The sequence below is a fragment of the Mus caroli genome, chromosome 17 (assembly GCF_900094665.2).
Source record: "Mus caroli chromosome 17, CAROLI_EIJ_v1.1, whole genome shotgun sequence".
Classification (NCBI taxonomy): domain Eukaryota; kingdom Metazoa; phylum Chordata; class Mammalia; order Rodentia; family Muridae; genus Mus; species Mus caroli.
The window spans coordinates 64,554,120-64,567,679 of NC_034586.1; the positions used below are offsets into that span (position 1 = coordinate 64,554,120).

The following is a 13,560-nucleotide window of genomic DNA, read 5'->3' on the forward strand; positions in this document are numbered from 1 at the left end:
TGTAAGCACAATTCTGTTTCTTGCAGGTGTGATGTTAACAGCCCTTACATCCAGCCAGTTGGTTGGTGTCAGGAGAACGGAAGAACTCTGGTTGCTCCCCAAGGTGAGCCGACTTCATGTTCATTGAAGTCATCTCTGTGTGAGTAGATAGTCACTTTTCCCCCCCATTGTAGTAACAATATTTGATTGCATAGTGAGTGGAAAAAAATGCTAGGAAGTACCATTAGCCACCAAGTTTCTAAAGCATGCATGGTCTATGTTTATAAAATGTATTGGCAGTATTTTTAAAAGTTGAGACAAGTTTTAGCTCACTCAATAACTATCATTGCTGAGGACTGGAATTTGAAACTGGCTATTTGCAGGTATACCTTATAATATAATTTATTAATAAATCATAAGATTATTAGATGTCCTTTACTTTGGAGTTAAGTATAGAAATGTAAAAAATATAAAAAGTAGGCTTTATAGTGAAGCATGGTGGCACATGCCTTTAATCCCAGCACTCGGGAGGCAGAGGCAGGAAGATTTCTGAGTTCCAGGCCAACCTGGTCTACAAAGTGAGTTCCAGGACAGCCAGGGCTATAAAGAGAAACCCTGTCTGGAAAAAAACAAAACAAAACAAACAAACAAACAAACAAACAAAGTAGGCTTTATGTATGCCCTGAATTGCCAGACACCTTTCAACAAACCAGACTAATAGCTTAACCATGGATATAAATTGGGATAACATTGTGGCAGAGGACTTCTCTAGTGTGCCAGAGATCCTGGATTCATCCCCCCCCCCTCATCAAACCAGAAAGAACAAAAAGAACTAATAAGACACTGCTTAATTTTAGCATCTTTAGTAAGGAGAAATCTGTTTTCTTTCAATACATACTATACAAGAATAAATGTAGAAAACAGGATATGGCATCTATAACATAACAGTTATTTTTTTAACATGAAATGAATAGTTATGGACTTTTGAAATCTTTACGTCCTTTTTAAAAATTCAAAACATACTTAACATTATTGCACAAAGTAAATGATATTCCATGGACATTTCCAAATGTGAATAAAATATGTTTAGGTCACAATCATCCCTTTATTACTTTATTTATTTAATTAAAAATAGATAAATTTCATATAATATATTCTAATTATGATTTTCCTCTTCCAAGTCCTCCCAGATTCCGCCTACATCTACATGGAACCAAATATACAAACTTACTTTCCCTCTTTCATTAGAATACAAATAGGGATATAAAAATAATAAAACAAAAGCAAACTATAATAGAGAAAAAAGAAATAAATAAGACAGAATAAAAAAAAAGTCTATGAAGGAAGCATAAGAAACACATACAGGCACTGAGACCACACCTTCACAAACACAGAAAACACATAAAAATAAAACTAGAAACCATAATATATAAACAAAAGATAAGTAAGGAAAAATGAAATAGCCTCCAATGCTATAAATGAGTTTGTTCTGTTTTGTCCATCTACTGCTGGGCATGGGGCCTGCCCTTATGTGTGGTTTCTTTTCCTAGTGAGGCTGTTGGAGAAAACGAATTTTTCCTTTGAGAGAGTATCATTTGAAGGTAGTTTCAGGATTGGGGATGGGAGCTTGTGTCTCCTTCTTCTCTCCTCTCAGCATTTGGACAGCTCCTGGCTGAGACCTTCCTTTCGTTCTTAAGCCTCCTTGCCTTCATATCCCTAGAAATCTACCCTTTAGTTTCATCTTCTTTCCAACCTACACTGATTGCATACATGATAGGCAAGTGCTGTGGTGTCTGTTTGGGTAGGACTCAGGTACTGCACTTAACATTGTGATCTTCAGTTCCATTTTCCTGCAAATAGCATAATTTCATTCTTCTTTATAGCTTCATAGTATATAGATAGAATACTACTATATAGATATATAGATAGAATACTTTCCCAATGGTCCCATACAACCATTCATTGGTTGCTGGGTACACAGGTAGAGTTTATAACTTGGTTAGAATGAATTATTCTGTGATAAACAGAAGTATGCAGGTATTTGTATTGTAAACTGACATTTATTCTCTGGAATAACAGAAGTAGTGTGACAGGATCATACTGGATTATATATGTATTTTTAAGTTGTAAAAGAAAATTCCATATGGGCAACATTAATTCATGTTCCCACCAGCAGTGAATGAGGGCTCTTCTCTCTCACATTCTTGCCTGCATCTTTTCTTTGTTTTCATGATGGTACTCATTGTCGCTGAGGTGAAATAGGCTTCGGTGTGGTTTTCATTATTTCCATCCTCCCACCTCTATCTTAAAACTCATACACACACAAACACACACATACAGACACACACACACACACACACACACACACACACACACACACACAAAAAAAAAACTCATGGAGTCCAATTTGTGTTATGTCTGGGGCCAGTGCTAGAGTATTTTGACATATCTATTATCTCTATTGAAGAAAACTGATTTTCTTCACCTAGAAACTACCAACTGTGCCTCGCTTCTTGCCTGAGGATAGGACGTTGTGTCTACTTCTCTCCTTATAGCTGGGGTTTTTGTGTGGCTTGAGCTTGTCCAGGTCTTGTCCATGTTGTCACAGGCTCTGTGAGCTCATACTTGCCTTTGCTAAGTTTGGAAAGTGCTGTTTGCTTGGAATCAGCAAATACCTTTGGCTCCTATAATCCTTTTACTCTCCAAGGGAGTGATAAAGACATCCCACTAAGAGGAAAGTGCTTCAAAGTGTCTCACTCTGGGTGTTATCCAGTTGGGGGGGGGGTCTCGGGTAAATACCACCAACTACAGGAGGAAGCTTCTATGATGAGATTGAACAATGTATTGATCTGTGGGTATCGCAATATGTCATTTTATAGCTGTTCCCCTTTATAGAATAATAGTAGTAAATGTTGCCCTAGGCCTATAACCTGTCTTGCCTTTGGTTCTAGGCCTCATTACCAGTGTAAAGTATGGGTTCCACCTCCTGGGAGGAGCTTTTATTGAATTAAAAAGTAGTTTGTTACTCTTCCAATCACCATGCTATGTTTGCACCAGTGAGCATGTCTAGCACAGGTCGTTATGATAGCTCGCAGGGATCATAGCTGGATGCTATTGATGATTATTCTTCTTCTTGGTAGCATGAGTTGTACCCTCCAGCACCATGAATGCTATCCAGCAGACACGGAGCTTCCAGCTGAGTACTAGCTAGATCCAACTGTCTCACTCTTGGACATACACCCAAAGGACTCTACCTCGCACTACAGAAATATTTGCTCCTCTGTGTACATTGCTTCTCTACTCATAATAGCCTGAAATTGGAACTAGCCAATGTTTCCATTGATGGATGAGTGGGTTATGGAAATGTCCATTGACACAGCGGAATATTATTCAGATGCTAAGAAACATAAAATTATGAAATATAGTGCAAGTCAATGAACAGAGTTAGCAATAAGCACCCTGACTGAGGTAATCCAGGGCAAGAAAGACAAACGTTCTTGTTCTCTTCTCTCACATGTGGGTGTTAGCGTTCAAGGTTTAGATCATGTGATGCCCCTTTGGAGAAGAGGTTAGGCAGCTAATAAGGAACTGGAGGGAGGATTTTTCCATGGAAGAGGAAATAAAATACAGTGTAATAGGTGTATAGAAATGAAATTAAATGAGGGGAAATAAAAAGTAAGGAATGGGAAGGCAGAGGATGGAACTTGGAGAGAGAGATAACTAAGACCAAAGGCCATGAAAAACACACTAATGAAGAAGCTTTGTAAAATACATAAGTACATGAAAGCAATTTAAATGATGCCATCACATAATGGGGAAGAGGGTACCCCAAGTAGATAACATAAGTACTTATAAAAACCCCAGTGTCACAAATGGGTTACATCCTTTTGAGTTGTTGTCCAAAAGTTTCCCAGACACCACCCCATATGCCGTAGCTGCAGGCAGTGCTACCAGCCATCCAGCACAATTTTATTGAAATAGGTTGTTGCTGAAGACACGGCCAACTGGCAGATTAACACAGGCAAAGCTAGTTTCTCTCTTTAGTTCAATGATTTTACTGATGTATGGAAGCACTGAAGTTGCCAGTTCTCGCTTTTGTCCCCGGAACTCTCAGAGTCCTGTTAAAAACTTCCGCTGTGCTTATTCACTGCTGGTGGGGAATGGATGCTGGTGTCACCACTAGGGAGATCAGTGGAGGTTGCCTGGAAGCTTCATCCTAGCATTGGTAGATTGTTCCTGTACCCTCATGAAGAAAAGTCATCACAGGCCTTACCCAGATGTGTACTACTGCAAGCTACAGTAACAATTGACCTTGCAAAATGCACCATAGTGGCAACCATGGCTTGCGAGTAATCAGCAGCTGGTCTTCCTGGTTGAGCATGCTCACACAGTGGATTTGTGTGCCTCTTGGATGCTGGATGTTTGATTACATTGTACCTCTTGGTTCAGGGTAATGATGAGGAAGCCTTTGCATTTAGTCTCCTCATTGTGGGTGTGTTTTCATTCCTTTAATTACATTTGTATACTTAGCAGCTAGAATTGCCGGGTCACACATGGTAATTCGGTTTTATAGTATCTGAGAAACTTTCCTAAAGAGTCTGTGCCATTTTACCTTCCTGCAAGAAATGGGATCTCCCCCCGCCCCATATTCTGGGCATCCTTTTCTATATTGTGCTTCTACGGTTAAAATAATCTCATACTGAGAGAAGGATAAGGGGTGCCAGCCAGAGCAGATGTCATCTCTCAGAAAGATATTTCACACTGTCATAACAGCATGTCATCCCACTGTGCAGGAGAAAGACTGAGACCCAGAGACTGATTGGTCAGTAGTGACTGGGACCACATGTTGGCTACTTAAATGTGCGTACACTTAACTCTTTGTGTAAACTTTGATCTCACTTCAGGATCCAAAGATGCACTTGGGGTGCTCCCTAGATGTGTTAGTCTTTCTTCCCAGTGTGGCCACATTGAGTAAATCTCCCTTTTGTTTCTTTTCTGAAACATTGTCCTGCTGGATAAAAAGTAGAAACTTATTGTGATTTATTTTAGGTTTGTGCTTTTTTGTTTGTTTGTTTACCACTTGTCATAGCTGGGGTAGTGTCTCAAGTGCTTTTCTGCCATTAGTGTATTTTCTTAGACATGTCTATTCAAATCCCTCATCTACTTTAAACTGCCTCTTTAAAGTTTTCAACATTCAATTATTGTACTATTTGTTGTCTAAAACTTTGTATATTCTGAGTGGGTGATTGTATATTGTGATAGAAGCTAGACAGGTGCTTTGCAAATGTTATATTTTGCCTTCTACGCTTCATTTCATGTTCTTTGTAAAGGATTTTTTTTTTTTTATTTACGTGTGTATTTGGGTGTCTGAGTGAGTGTATGTCACATGCTTGCAGATGCTTTCCAAGGCCAGAAAAGAGTGTCTCATTTCCCAAAGCTGAATTTACAGGTGGGTAGGAGCCCACCTGAAGTGGGTGCCAAGAACCAAACTCCTGTGCTCTAGGAGAGCGGCAAGTGCCCTTAACTGCTGAGCCATCTCTCCAGCTCATATTTTCAGTCTTCATATCGCCCTTTGCATTGGTTTCACATTTCTATAATGGAATATTTGAGGAAGATAATTTTATAAAGAAATAAAAATGTGTCTGTGCAGTTCTGGAGGCTTACCTGTACGGCATCTGAGTCAGTTCGCTCCTGTGGGAGGTTGCATCACATTATGACAGGTGATGGGCAGCAGAGGCCAATGGTTGGGAGATCAGGAGAAACAAATGGTGTAGCCAGGACAAGGGCAGATAGCAGAAAGGCAGGTCAGGTCTTGTTCTTTGCAAGCAGCCCACTAGCAGGAACTCACATGGTTCCCTGCAAAGCATCTTATGGCCCCAGTGACTAATGGAACTGCCACTAATCCTTGCCTCAGAAGGACTGGGTGCTTTCTATGGTGCTGCTCTGGGCACTGTGACTTTAACAACATTAGAGGAGGGTGGGCTCACTCTCAAACCACTGTATCCTCCAATACATTATGTTTATATTATCTAGTCTTTTTGTGGTTCTTAATTTTATTTTCAAGTCAGATAGTTTATTGTTAAATATCAGGTAAAAATATTACCTGTGAATTGAAGTCATTGTTCATGTTTAATGAAATGTAGCACATGACCCAAGACAGAGGTTCTGTTCATTCCTTTGAATCTGTTATGCAGTTTCCAAGCACTGTTTCTGAAGAGACCACACTTTCTCCTTTGAATCTTCCATGTAGTATTTTTTTTTTTTTGAGACTAAATTTACCATAGAAGGTTGGGTTCATTTCTGAAGTCACGGTTTCTATCTCATGAAGCAAATACAAATATAATATGTAGTATTCTATTGCCTTAAACAAATTCTAAAAAAATATAGACAATATTTCTATTCATGTGCCGAGACCACTTTGCAATCCAGTTCGTAAGTAGAACTTGTGAGTTCTTCAAATTTACTCCTAATTTTCAAGACTGTTTTCTTCATTGGGACCTTTTCATGCTCTATGAATTTGAGGATTTCCTTTTGCAACAATAATAACTGTTGTCATTTTGAAAGGGTTGAATTAAATGTATAGCTTGCTTTGGAAAATACAGTTTTTCGTGCTGAGTTTTCTGATCCATAGAGATGAGATGTTTTCAATTTATTTAGGCTGCCTTTAATTATTTTCTTCAATGCTTTCTAGTTTTTAGTTAACAACTTTTTTAAAAGTTCCCTTTGCTTAAATTTTCTCTTGGGTAGTTAATATTTTTTTTTAGGTGCTATTATAGATGGAATCATTTCTTAACTTACCTTGGAAGTGGAAAATATATCTAATCTTTTGTGTTCATGCTCTACCTTGCCAATTTATTGAATTAGTTTATTCAATCCATGTGTAATTTGTGTCTTTGAACATTTTCATGGGTTTTCAGACATGCAGTCATGTTGTCTGTCATAGAGGTACATTTACTTCTTTATTTACAGTTTGGTTGCCTTTTGCTGGTCTTTCTTGCCCAAGTGTTCATCCTGTGTCTGCAGTGTCATACTAGAAATGGCCCTTGCTCGATGTGTTCCTTATGAACAAGGTTCAAACATCTTACTGTTGATATAATAATATGACTTTAAGTTTAAATCAGATTTCTTTTTTGGATTAAGACCGTTTCCCTTTTCCCTCAGAGCTTTTCATGAATATCCACTGAACAAGTACACGCCCCACCTCCTATAGTATACCACTCCTTTCCCATCTAAAACAAAACAAGCTGCCTTCCCCATATTGACTTTACCTAATCGATGTCTTTCTGCATCTCTGGAGAGGGATTTAGAATTTCCTGTAATCATTCCACTGATTGATCTTCCTATGATAAATCACAATTGTATTCTTGGGGGGAAATCTCCCTGATTTTTATTTTATTCCATTCTTTTATTGTGTTGTTAGATTCAGTGTGCTGATAGTTTATGGAAAAGCTTTTAGGCATATCCATATGGCCTGTTGTTTTCTTGTCTTATCTCTGAAGTCTATTCTTTTTAATGGTGTAATAAATGAAATGGTTATTGATTTTAGTCTTTGATTGTTTATTGTTAGTATTAAAATATAGTTTGTTTCCTCATATTGATCTTCTATCCTGAAGCTTTTCTGAATTACTCTACTACTCTCCTGGGGCATTCCTTATGGCTTCTGTCGTGAAATTATATCATATGCAGATGGAGGTACTTTCATTCATTCCTGAGTGTTCTCAATGACTTTTGTTTCTTGCCTAATTTATCCCTTGTAGTAAACCACTGGAAGGAACTCCCCCCACCCCAATTTTATGGGAAAATATTTTAGTCTTTTACAGTTAAATATGATAGACTCTGTTGGGTTTTGCAAATTGTATAACTCTCGTTCTTTAAATAAAAAAGACGGTCTTCTACTGTATTAATTTGATATGAGCACATTCACAGATTCTCATGCCATACCAATATTGTATTCCCAGGATAAATCTTACTAGAAGTAATCATTGTAGGTACATTATTATATTTTTAATTGATTTCTTTAAAAAAATTATTTAATCATTTTTTTAGCACTCCAGATTTTATCCCCCTCCCGGTCCACCCTCTGACTGTTCTCCATCCCATACCTCCTCTCCCTGTCTCCATGAGAATGTCCCTACCCCTCCACCCCCCATCCCATCCCACCTCCTCATTCCCTGGAGTTAGGTATCTCTTCTCTTACTGAACTAGACCGGCAGTCCTCTGCTGTATATGTATTGGGAGGCTCATATCAGCTGGTGTGTGCTGTTTGATTGGTGACTCAGTGTCTGAGAGATCTCAGAGCTCCAGGTTAGTTGAGAGTTCTGGTCCTTCTACAGGGTTGCCCTCTTCCTCAGCTTCTTCTAGCTTTTCTAGACAGGAGTCAGCAGCTTCTGCCTTTTGGTTCGGTGCACATATCTGCATCTGACTCGTTCAGCTGTTTGTATTGTACTTTATTAATTATTTTAGAATTTCACACATTCTTAGGATGAATATGTTTGTAGCCATCCCAATCCTTCTTCTCTAACTTCCCCCTAGAACTATCCTTTACCTAGCCACCCCTTCCTAACTTTGTGCATTGTTTTCCCTCTCAATCTCTCTCTTTCTGATAGCAAACTTAAATGAATTTTACTCTCCCTGTTCACATGTGGATGTGGCCATTCAGTGTAGCATGGATGACCTACCATTGACTAAACATAACTGAACCAGTGAATAGTCCCCTAAACAAAACTGACTCTTCCTCTATCAGCAGCCACCAACTACTTCTATGTCTTTAGCTAGGGTTGAAGATCCATGAACTCCCCGCCCCCATGCTGGAATATTGACAGGCATGGCAGTGATTTATAAGTACCTTGGTGCTTTCATGCTTATAAGACACCATTCCACCTTACTCTTCCCTACCCTTGGTTCTCAATGTCTATTTGCTTTTCTTTAATGTTCCCAGATCTTTTGGAGATGGGTGTGTGATATAGACATCTCATTTATTGTTGATAATTTTATCTTCTACAACAGAAAAAGGATTCTCTGATGAGACCCAAGAGCTGCATTAATAGGTGGGAATAGATACACAAATGTAGAGGGCAGTTCAATACTGTGTTGTTCATCTAGCAAAATAATCTTAGATTTACTTCTGTTGCCCGTGAACTCAACAAAGGGTTCTCAGTCATATTTATAGCTGGACTATGCATTTCTTCTGTAGGATGGGCCTTAAATCTAATGAGTAGTTAGCCAATAACATTTGTTCCATTATTGCACTGGTGAGCATAACTTTTCATGTTTTGACTCCAGTTCTCACAGAATTCACTGTGGGTCTAGAAATATGACTTTAGCACCAACTGCTTCATGAAGCTCCCAAGTCCATGTGACAAGATAGAAATTCTTCACTACACTATCACCATCAAGATTTGGAAAATACAAAGAACACCACACACACACACACACACACACACACATGCGTGCACACACACACCATTTAATAATAAAAGAAAAATGACAACTTGTATACGAAGCAGGAATATCAATATAACCTCACATCCTTCTCCACAAATCTAAAAGCCCGACAAGCAGGGAACAATCTGTAACCATGGAGGCAAATGACTCTGAATCGAGGATGCAAACCCACCAAGATGACCTCTCAGAATAGGTGGAAAAGAAAGGATATTTCAAAACAAAATGGTTTACAACATGTAAATTATGTAAGATTTGGATTAGAGTCTTTATGCATACATATGTTTCACGTTTATGCATAGTACAATAGAAGTAAATTACACATTATCCATTTGATTGGTTTGTTTCTGGTAGCAATTAGTTCCAAACTTTATTGGTGAGAATTATTTTACAGAAAACAAATTTATCTTTTGAACATTACATATGTTTATGGATTTTAAACATGTTTAGGCATAAATATGTTCATGTTTATAGATCATAAGATTTTATGTCTTCAATTACATTTTTTTCATCAGAAAAAGTATATTTTCTTTATTTGCCAAAGCTTCCAGGGACAATTAAAGCTTTTGACAGCAGATTAGCACAAATTGATCTGAGTCATTTCCCCAGGTGTTTAGGGAGCTTATCATGGGTTCTAGATAACCATGAAGGGTGGAAGGGAGACACAGAAGACCATTAGTAAACATGTAACAGGTAAAACACAATGTCATTTCACTGATACACCTTCACATGTCAAGCTATAGTTTACATTGCTATTGCATAGAAGACTAAAAACAAGACACTTTCATTTCCTTGGGACAACCTTTGGCTGAGGCATTAGTTGAAATTATAAGTAGGTAATAGACTTTTAAAAAACCTTTCTAACCATTTGAAGAATTAATGGCTCTCTCAACAAGGGCAATCATGTCTCACAAAGCCCTGTGGAGAGAGCATCCGTGGGTCAGGTAGTGTTCAGTGAGGAATCAGCTCCAGATAAATGGGATTAAGTAAAGCTACCTGCAGTGTCTGATGAAATATCAGTGAACTACCTCTGGAAAGCTAAAATTAATTTTGTAGTGTGGGTAGAAGCCAGAAAATTAGGAAAGAGCCCAGTGGAGGGGAGAAGGTGTGGGGCTATAAGGAAGGAGGAAGAGAAGGGTCATGGAACACATGGGCAATGAAAGTTGAAGCGGGAGCAGGGGAGCAAGGGAAGGGGGCAGGGGCACAGAGAAGAGGAGTTGGTTAGTATTAACTGAACCTTAGTACATATGAAAGTAACATTAAGAAACCTGTTACTTTGTATGCTAGTTATAGGAATCAAACTAAACTTAAAATTAATTCTCTTGATGAAGACATCATAAATGGCAGCTCTACTTTTCTTCCTTATTTCTGGTATCTGGAAGGGAACTGCCATTTATAAAGACATGTATGTATATAAATTTACATTGTTCTCTATCACCCAGTGTGCCATGTTCATCAGATTGAAGAGTATGAAGAGACTTCCTTCAACAGGCTATGTGACAGGCTGTTCTGTAGTTGATGAGAAGAGACTGCTCTCTAGTTCTCCCTCACAAAACAGGCAAGTTGGCAGGAAACCCTCCCAGCCATGGAGACTTTCAGGATGCATTAGCTTGGCAGTATGGCTGGTCTCCTGGAGGCACAGCAGAGACTGGAGAGCCTCTGCACACACTGCTGCTCACTTTGGAGTGCTTACTGCATGTCCCCTTAAGCTGTGCTCAGTACATGTGTTCTCAGGGTCTTCTTAGTGACAGAATGGAGAGCATTGGGGAATCTTGTTCTAAAAGACTACTATTTCTTTAACAGCTTTTTGGAAGTGAATACCACCAACTGTAGAAGCCATCCATTTAAAGAGTGCCTCGTCAATATTTTCACCATATTTACAGAGTTATGTAATGATTACCACATTCATTCTGACAACACTTTCGATAACCCAGAAAGGAATTCCCAGTAGTTACCTATTATTCTGTAATCCTCCATCTTTCTACATTCATGACAACCACTAATTTACTTGGAGGTTTTACAAATGTACCTGTCCCAGATATTTTTCTGAAAGCAAAACAATGTTGCCTTTGTAAGTGGCTGGTCTCCTTGAGCATAGTATCTTTGTTAAATCCACAATGTACTTGCATCAGTACCTCATCTAGCATATATAATTAAATGGGTAAAACACAATTTGTGGGCCTGTTTATCTATTTGGCAAGCATTTGAGTTATTTCTACTTAGGGTATATTTTGAGTATATACTATGAGTATAAATATTCACATATTTCATAGTATGAGTATAAATATTCATATATACTATGAATATTTGGTTTTGTTTGAGCATGTGCTTGTGGTTCTCATGGTGTTGTAGCTAGGGTTGGAGGTTTTGGATAATTCTGTAGTGCTGTGTCCACAACTCTACATTATCTGCATTGTTTTGAGCATGGCCATTTCTACTTCTCGTCACCTTGACTGACACTAGTCTGTCTTTCTATCTGACATAATTGATGTGAAGTAGAATCTGATTTTCGGGTCTCATTTCTTCTCAGTTGCCCAGTGTGGCAGAGACTTTCCCACAATTCCCTGTTTTCCAGGCAACTTTGAGACATTTGGACTGATTTTTATCTTCTTTGGTGGGGACATGTTGTCCAGAGAGATGAGGAAACCTGCCTTTGTCCGCTGGTGATCTCCAAGCTGAGTTTTCAGGGCACTTTAAGAACTTTTTTGCCCTCCTCTTCCAACAAGCTACATAAAGTCTTACACTCAGACATCTGAGTGCAGCAGGACAACTTCCAGAGCAGCACTAGGCACATGGAGTGAGAACTTCACAAGAGAAGCAGTGTCTAAATCGGTCTCCAATGGGCATGTGCAACCTGATGCCATACGAAGGACTATTGGGTGAAAGGAAGTAGAGGTGAAATGCAGAAAGCCCCTGCATGCATAGAATGAAGCACTCCAGGACTAAAACACTTGCCTACAGGGTCTGGTTGTAGGGAGGAAGAGAGGAGGCAAGAAGTGATGCTGAGCATCCTCAAAGAGCACCCTGATGGCCTTTTAAGATTGTTTACTTTAAGTCATAGACATTTTGATTATTTAAAGTAGTGTGGGACCAGGAAAAAAAGACCTCCCTGCCAAACTAAGTGATTAAACTGCCAAAGTTTTGCTTCCTATCATAAATAATATCCTTCATAGGATAGCAAATAAGTGGATAAACATGCAGATGACCCAAGAGTACACATTAGATTTGTATAGGGCCCTGTAATCTGTTGTGTACATTATGTGGGGGAACAGGCTGTTTTTGTTGACATTAAGGCTGATGGCAGACAGAGATGGGGGTTCATTTGTTAAATGAATCTGTGATGATTATAAAGAACAAAGTGGTTAATCAAAGAGCTAATGCCTGTCTAGAAAAGGGAAGAATGCTTTGTAGGGAACATTACACAGTGCTAAGTAGTTTGTGACAGATTATCATTTCTATAGTATATTTGTTATCTTTAAGTTCTGGAGAACCAGAGTTTGACATGGGATGGGTTTAATGTAGTGTAGTGTAGTGTAGTGTAGTGTAGTGTAGTGTAGAGTAGTGTCCTGTAGGGTTAGAATATTAACAAGGAGTTAGGAGGGTAGGGAGATCATGACTGCTGTTTGCAAGATCTTTAGAGATAGTAATGAGTCTGTAACAAAGGCTGTGGGAGAATTTAGTTGGCAACAAGAGACCTGATTAGAGCTCGGTTGAGACTCCATTATGGAAAAGCATGGTGGGATAGTTAGTTATACCATGTTAGTTAAGATTATGACTTGGTATGTTACTGTTTTCATATGGAGATTAAGCATAACATGAGAAGATGTCCTGTTGACAGGGGGTGGATATGTGATGACCAATCTTGGTTGCCATCTTGACCATCACTTAATTAGAAACTGTGATCAGGATGCAGGAAAATCAGACCACTTGAACTTGTACATAAGTCTAACAGTGCAGGTCAGAACTTAAAGCAGCCATATGCTTTTGGCCCCATGGTGCTGCCTGCAGATGTGTCTGCAGTGGTTCCTGCATGCTCATAAGTCTCTTATTCCTTATTGGCATTCTCTTTAACCCATTTATGTCTGGGCTTTCATAGTCCCATTGGGTCAGTTTTCATTCACTGGCTTGCCTTTCACACTT

At 38.8% G+C, this 13,560-nt stretch overlaps 1 protein-coding gene across 1 annotated transcript in view; it reads left to right on the forward strand.

The window, feature by feature from the left end:
- The window catches only part of L3mbtl4 (L3MBTL histone methyl-lysine binding protein 4), a 339,815-nt gene that overhangs the window by 174,714 nt on the left and 151,541 nt on the right, over nucleotides 1-13,560 (forward strand). Inside the window, exon 10 of the mRNA XM_029470911.1 lies at nucleotides 27-103. Coding sequence (XP_029326771.1) covers nucleotides 27-103 — 77 coding nt within the window. The remainder of the gene's footprint in view (nucleotides 1-26; nucleotides 104-13,560) is intronic.